The 7,862-nt window shown below is 33.9% G+C and overlaps 1 protein-coding gene across 1 annotated transcript; it reads right to left on the bottom strand.

Annotated features, from left to right (window-relative positions):
* Positions 1-3,992: 3,992 nt before the first annotated feature.
* LOC149163477 (transcription factor MYB17-like) lies at positions 3,993-5,784 on the bottom strand. Its single transcript, XM_089430750.1, has 3 exons — positions 5,560-5,784; positions 5,160-5,289; positions 3,993-5,003 (listed from the first exon to the last, which is right to left on the bottom strand). Exons 1-3 carry the CDS (start codon positions 5,690-5,692, stop codon positions 4,175-4,177), a joined length of 1,092 nt encoding a protein of 363 aa, XP_089286876.1. The 5' UTR covers positions 5,693-5,784; the 3' UTR covers positions 3,993-4,174.
* Positions 5,785-7,862: the final 2,078 nt, after the last annotated feature.

The raw sequence follows: 7,862 nt of genomic DNA on the forward strand, positions 1-7,862 counted from the left end.
ACAGCTATCCTAGAACAGAGAAAGATTCTGATATTAGCAGATTCAGACCAGCTGAGATGGGGCAATAACAATGAAGGCAACTTTAACCTCAAAGAGGCTAAGCGCATAACCATTGGGCTTGACTTTCCAAACCCTGATTGGGTATGGAAGGACCTATGGCAAAACAAAAGTTGGATGAAGATCAAACTGTTCATGTGGTTAGTACAACATAAAAAAATTCTAACCTGGGAAAACCTGAGGAAAAGAGGGGTAGTTGGTCCATCTAAATGCCAGCTATGTGAAGTACAAGAAGAAACTATGGATCACCTTCTCAACCTCTGTCCATTCACATCCACATTGTGGAATTGGATTGCCTCAATATTAAAACAAATAGACAGAGACATGGGGAGCATTACCAGCACCTTAAAGAAGTGGAGAAAAAATTTCTCTGATAATGAAACAGTCAACAAAGCTTGGGCTTTAGCTCAAAGCTTTTTAATCTAGGATATCTGGAAATAACACAACAACAGAATATTAAAAAACAAGAAAGGTTTTTCCCAGAGCATCATGGAACAGATTTTAAGACAGCTCAATGAGACGGTAGGAACTCTCATTAAAAACCCCCCTGAGAACCAACCTAAAGATACTGATGTGCAGATACTAATTCAGTTGGGTATGCAAGGGCTCACCCCAAAGGGCAAAAACAAAAATGCAAATCATATAATTGCTGATAAGGATTTCTGGAAACCTCCCCCTCAAGGTTTTCTGAAATGTAATATTGATGGGGCCTCAAAAGGAAACCCGGGCATGGCTGGTTATAGAGGAGTGATAAGGGATGAAAAAGGTTGTATAAAATTCATCTTTCATTGTAATTTGGGGAAAGCCACAAACAATATGGCAGAGCTCATGGCCCTGGAGCAATGCTTAGAAATCATGAGGGACTCAAATCTTCATAACATTATAATTGAAGCCAATTCTGAATTGATTATCAATTCGGTCAAGAGAATTTGCTATGGCTCAGCTCTGGAAAAAGTTTCGAGACATTGGAGGCTTCTGCAAGTCTATCAAAGGATTCAATCCCACTTGCAGAACATGAGAACCCTGAGTTTCACTCATGTGCGCCGAACAACCAACAAATTAGTGGACATCTTAGCTAATGAAGGCATACTCTGTGCTAAAAGCAACAATAAATATAAATGGATAGAGATTCCCCAGGGTAGATTGAGGGAAGAGTGTCTCAGACAGGTGAACGCGGACCGAGAGCTCTATCAGAGCAGGGGATACTAGCAGGTTGTAGTCTTCTGGAAACAGTTGAAGGTTAGTCCACATGAAACAACAGTTCAGGGATAGAAATGAAAAGAATGGTCAGTCCTTAGGCCGGAATATGTGCCCAAAATTCTACAATCCCAAGGTCAGGCAGGTGTCAATTAACAACACAAGTATTTACATGAATTTGAATCATATTACAGAAAGCCTTTTCATTGGCTATGCAGGGAGCTTGGTTAAAGTGCGAGCAAGTAGGAGAAATAGCAGTAATCGTATCAATTCCGCGTTGCAAAGAGCAAGATGGTTACCAAGCTAATCAGACCCGAAATCAACTTTAACGGTAGCTTTATCAAGCTTCGGGTCCGAAAGTAGTGTTAAATAGCAAGAAAGTTATGCAGACTGGTGGGAATCGAATGCATCTAGTGGATTTCGGGCAGATTATATGCACGAGGGTTATTAGCCAAAATGGACCTAAAATTTTTATAGAGCGATCTCTAAAAGCTTATCAGGTCCGATTCAAGATTTAAAGGGTGTGCTTGTTAGCGGCTTGATATTGTCAATGACCGTTAGATCTCTGATGATAGATCGAATGGTCTGGGCTTCCGATTATCTTTTGTGGTTGCATCGTGTTTTTGCGGGCCCTGGGCCCAGATAGTGGGCCTTAGGCTCAGTTTCCTAGGCTATAGGTGGCCCACATCTCATTTGTACATTTTGTAATATGGTTGTATTATCAATTTGAATAGAAGGTTCGATGCTTAATTCAACAAAAAAAAATATCAGGTCAGGTTAGCTGCAAAGGGATACTCACAAAAAGGAGGAATTGATTATGAAGAAACTTTTGCACGTATAGCTAAGTTAAATACAATTAGATTGATGATTGCTTTAACTACAAAACATGAATAGAAACTACATCAACTAGATGTTAAGTTTTTTTTTTTGAATGGGGAATTAAAAGAAGAGGCATATCTTGTTCAACCATAAGGGTTTGTTAAAAAGGGTCAAGGCCACCTTGTTTGCAAATTAAAGAAAGATTTATATGGATTAGAATAGGCACCAAGCTCTTGGTATGTGAAGATGGATTCTTTATTTCGTAAGAAAGGTTTTATGAAAAGAAAGAGTGGTACTAATCTATATATCAAGTCATATCAAAAGGGGCATGTTATTACGATTCCCCTGTATGTTGATGATCTTATTATAACAAACAATGCCTCTAAGTTAATTGATGAAGTTAAAGGACAAATATCACAAGTGTTTGAAATGAACGGCCTTTGTGAATTGTGCTATTTCTTAGGTCTTAAAATATGGAGAGAAGTTGGTGAGACATTTGTTACACAAAGAAAACATACAAGGGGGCTACTCAAAAGATTCAAAATAGACCAATGGATGGAAGTATCAATACTTTTATAACATAAAGTCAAACTTTACAGTGATGATGGAACAAGAGAGGTGGATGGTACATTATATCGTCAACTAGTGGGAAGTCTAAACTATCTCAATACAAGTAGGATAGACATAAAATATTCAATTAGCATGCTAACCAGTTCATGGCCAAACCTCTTGAAAGCAATTGGAAAACAATGTAGAAAGTCCTTTGATATCTGAAAGGCACTGTTAACTTTGGTATTACATACACTGATCATTTTTATGTTGAGTTGACAGGGTATTTTGATTCAGATTTGGCTAGAAATCCTAATGAAAAAAGATCAGTCTTAGGATATGCATTCAACATTGGATATGGGATAGTGGCATGGAGTAGTAAGAAAAAACCAACAATTTCTTTGTCATCAACTGACGTTGAGTACAAAGCTTTGTGCAGTGTTACTTGTGAAGTCGATTGGTTGAGGCGAGTTCTTGAATATGTCGGAGAAGTAAAAGAAATGTCAATGATTATCAAGTGTGAAAATAAAAGCACCATCAAACTAGCCAACAATAGTGTGTACCATATTGAGACACATTATCATTTTGTTATGGAAAAGATGAAGTTTCAAGAAATTGATTTAGTCTTTTGTATTACTAATGAAAATGTGGTTGACATATTTTCAAAGCCTCTTGGAAAGACGTAAATTGAAGTATGTAGAAAACACATTTCCCCAATAAGGGGAGTGGGGAGTGTTAAAATAATGGAGAAATCTAGAAAATTCTCTAATAATATAGTTTATTATGTTTGTTTGGATTATAATTGGCCTAATTAAGCAATGACTTGTGAGATCCTATATTGTAAGAATCAGTTCAGCTATATTGTAATTCTATATATATAAGTGATTCTATATTCTAGGAATCTATTCAACTAGATTGTATATATATGTGATTGGTGGTGTAAATATGTAATGAATGTAAATGTGTGAACAATTGATTCACCATTGAGTTACAACCTTTTTTTATATCTTGTTTTCCATATTTTCTAAATATAATGATGAATTACCAAATACAATTCAAAACACTATAATATAGTTTTCATTAAAAAAAAAATTCTATAGATGATGCAAATTTAATAACTAGAAAATATTATTTGTAGTGTACACCATATAATCAATAAAATAAAAAATTCCAAATTATTTTATTTTTCCTTTTCAAATCTTATGCAGACTGTTATTTAATAATTTATACAACTGTGCTGATGCTAAAATAAACAACATGGAGTTCATGGTTTTCTGGTGAAAATAAAAATAAGAAATTAGAAATGTAAATGGGCAGTTCAGAATCAGAATCTCAATTCAGGGTGGAATGCAATTTTATTATTTGCAGTCCACAGTTACTGTGTACATCTTATTATTCAACTAACAACGTACATGGTTGGCACAGAAAACTTTACGAGGCAAAGGATGATAGTCTTCTTTAGGGATTATTAGATTCAACAGGGATTTACGCCTGGTTATTATATTTTTATCAAGAATGAGATTTCAAAGTAGAGCAACAGGGATGACAAATCTCAACTATGTCCAGATGCATTAGCAATAGATGAAAAATTGCTCCAGTAGTCTTCGTCATGTAATTCGGGCCATGGCGAAGAGGGCTGCCCTTGAAAAGTTGTACTAAATTCTGACTGAATGCTATTGCTGTTGTTAATGTTGTCATCATTATTAGAGAAATCCAGCAGAAGCTCCGGAAAATCTAATGCCTCGGCGACCTTATCTTCAGTCTGGCCTGTCATGGTCATATCAGCAAAACATGAAAGTTCTTCATGGGTTTTCTCATTGGAGTCCCCAATCCATTCAAATGAGGCAGAATTGCACGGTTGAGACCCATTTTCCTTATTTTTATCATTGGGGTTGAAGGACTGATCACAACTATTCTGTGTGGAAGGGCAGCACAGGGAAGAAACCGAACTCTGAAAATTTTCAGACGTTAAAACGGGATTGTCTCCACCTTTTGGCTGAGGATTCTCCTTTCTGAAGACCTTACCTGCTTCAGAATCCCATATCTTTAGGAAATAATCAGTGGGTTGATTATCGCTAGGTATTGTGAAAATTTCGACCCTCTTATTGATGTGATAATTAGCAGCAGAATTAGAGGACATAAGCAGTGATCGTCTCGAGAGACGAGCTTCTGCTTCCAGCCTTGCATTTTCCCACTGTGCTTTGTGCCTCGTGACGGCCAAGGCCTTGAAACCCTGTGTACTGTGATTGGCTTCTTCTCTTGGTTTATGGGTCGCGGGATCGAGTCCCATCTTCAACAAACGCTTCTTCAGATGGGTACCCCAAAAATTCTTGATTTCATTGTCTGTTCTCCCCGGAAGCTGTGAGGCTATGGCAGACCATCTGCAAGAATCGGAACAATAAATAAACTATATCGGAGGAATTTTTTGGTTAATTAGGGAGATTTAGTCCCACTTGTCTCCTGATCTAATTCCGGGCAGTATTATGTATGTCTAAAAATGGTTAGAGACACGATTTTTTCAGTTAAAAATTGGGTACCTGTTTCCTAGAATTCCATGCAGCTGAATAATTGTTTGCTCTTCTTCTCGTGTAAAAGAACCTCTCTTGATATCAGGTCTCAGATAATTCGTCCATCGCAGTCGGCAGCTCTTACCACACCGAAGAAGTCCTGCACTCATTTAATTTGTAAGAGTGTATATATATATAGATAGATCCTCCCGCTGAAAGAAATATATATATATCAACAGTTTTACTCCAAAAAGAAAGATAAGTATGTACAGTATAATATAGGAAAAACAACTCCAAATATAAATTAGAAGATATCACCCATAAAAAGACAAAAGCACACGCATACATTAGATCTATTTTCGGAAACGCTGAAACAAAGGAGTATATACATTAAATATAAATATATAAAATGTGTATATATATTACAGACCAGCAAGCTGAGGAAGAGCACTCCATCTTCCATGCCCATTCTTCTGAATGTAATTGATGAGAATTTTGTCCTCCTCAGGAGTCCAGGGCCCCTTCTTTAACCCCATTTTTTCACGGCACGGAGCTCTACCCATCTGAACCTCTTGGTGGAGCACGGAAATATATTCCAAAGTATAACAGCGCTCCTATTCTGATGCTCCCGAGAATTATGGAAACAATAATGTCCAGTATTGGAACCGGTGCTGTATGTATTGATCTGAAACATCCTTCAGATGCAGGAATAGAGGTGGGGACCAACATATTAAATGGTGTATTAGTGATTGTTACAGCACAAAGAGTTTCAGTACACATGAAGAAGAAAAACCAGAGCATAACTTTCCATCACTAAAGCTCTAAAACACGGACCTTGCAGTTAGTTGTCTGTACCTGTACTTTCTTATATATATATATGTGGAGGGAAATGTGACAATAAGATGTACTAATACAAGTAGTTATTCGCAAAAGCAAGAGATGATGTGAATGCAAGAAATGTGAAAGTTGTCATTTCAGATTTGCATTTTTATTTGCCGCGCCATGTATTAAGTTAATGATTTTCATACTGTTCCAGCTGTTGAATATCACTTTTTTATTTTAGGGTTGATATGGAAAAGTAAATCAATCATTGGTTTATTGTGAAAGTTGTCAGATTGGTTTATTGTCTTTATATGTGAGCCATGACTTTCTCATGTAAAAGCTGAGATGTAAAGTCTAGACAATCATTTACTTACTACTGTAAAAGTTGTCCCGACAAAAAAATGGATTTTTTTTTATGATAATTTTTTCAGAATATAAATGAATACAATTACATTAAAAATATTAATGTGGTTGATATAGTCAAAGACTTTAAAAATATAACAAAAAAAAAACTATCACAACACGAAAAATGGTTTACCAATGCACTCATTTACATGATTAACCATTTATTAAAAGGTTATGGGTTAACTTTAACTTGAAAAAAAAAAAGAATTACACATCTTATTGTAAAATGGACCATTTTGCTAAATAAAATTTGCTTATATATAAATGAATGTTATAAAAATGATTAATGAATGTTAAGACTACCTCTCATGGAAATGGGCAGAGATAAATGACTTACTTAACGCAGCTATATCCCAAAAATTATATCTAATATAATGCACTGTGAAAACCCAATACTTAATTAAGAACTTATCATGGAGGAGTTTATTAAAATTGGAATAATCTCAAATCCCTATAACTCTTGATAAGCATTAACACTAAGCCTGCGGTGAGCATATTCCATTGAGAATCAATCTAGACAGTGAATTTAAAAAATGAACAAATCCTTATCCACCTTAAATAAAAAAACTTTGGTAATTATTTTAAATAGTTAAAAAAATAAAAATAAAAATTAATTTTATAATAAAAATATATTTTTTAAATAAAAAACGAAATTTAAAATTAATTAAAAAATCCTTTTAAAATTTAAAAGGTCAATCTTTTATTCCAAAGGAATGGGGTACTACTACACAAAAGTTCTTGCATATTACGAATAACAGAACTAACATATTATTAATCACAATATCATGTTAGAAATTATTATCGTTGCATCCTTCAGATCTTACTCCATATATAGTTACTGTTGTGCGGTCATAGTTATACCCAAAAAGTTGTTGGGTATTCCTTTAATTATTATGGGTCCATCTTGACATGTTTATATTAAGAAAAATTAATCTAATAGCATGTACCTTAATGGGTGGGGCCCTCGTTAGAGCTGTTATGTACTGCGCTCGTGAGCATCGCTGCAGGGTCACTTTCAAACAAAATTTACTATCATAGTTTTATGAGGTTATAATTTTGTTTGGAAAATAGTATTTTGAAAAAATTAGTATTTAATAATTAATTTATGTCTTTCATTTTATTAAAATATCTCCTTTAACCTAATGATATATTCTCTAGTATTTTCATAATAATTAATTTATTATTTTTTCATTTTATTAAAATAGCTCCTTTAACCTAATAATTAACTTTTTTAATACTTTAATATAATAATTTCTATATAACTATTAATTAATATATTAATTATTATATTGATAAATTATAAATATTTATTTATAATTATTAATATGAATTAATTTAATATATTAAATTAATTTATATAGAAATTAATATATTTTAGTTCAATCAATCTATTATCAGAAAATTTCAGTATGAGTTCATTTTCCTTTTTAATCTATAGGTTATAAACCTAATTATTAAAATTAATTTTTTTTTATAAAAATTTCAATAAAATTAAGGTAATTTATT

Source organism: Pinus tabuliformis, chromosome 5_1 (assembly GCF_031772625.1).
Source record: "Pinus tabuliformis cultivar Carrire ecotype Pingquan chromosome 5_1, CPIR1, whole genome shotgun sequence".
Classification (NCBI taxonomy): Eukaryota; Viridiplantae; Streptophyta; class Pinopsida; order Pinales; family Pinaceae; genus Pinus; species Pinus tabuliformis.

Bases quoted from the DNA above. Each gene is read 5' to 3' on its own strand.
- LOC149163477 (XM_089430750.1), bottom strand. From the start codon at position 5,692: ATGGGTAGAGCTCCGTGCCGTGAAAAAATGGGGTTAAAGAAGGGGCCC. The intron at 5,290-5,559 runs GTCTGTAATATA...AAATGAGTGCAG, and splicing joins TGCTCTTCCTCAGCTTGCTG to GACTTCTTCGGTGTGGTAAG. The intron at 5,004-5,159 runs GTACCCAATTTT...CGATTCTTGCAG, and splicing joins CATGGAATTCTAGGAAACAG to ATGGTCTGCCATAGCCTCAC.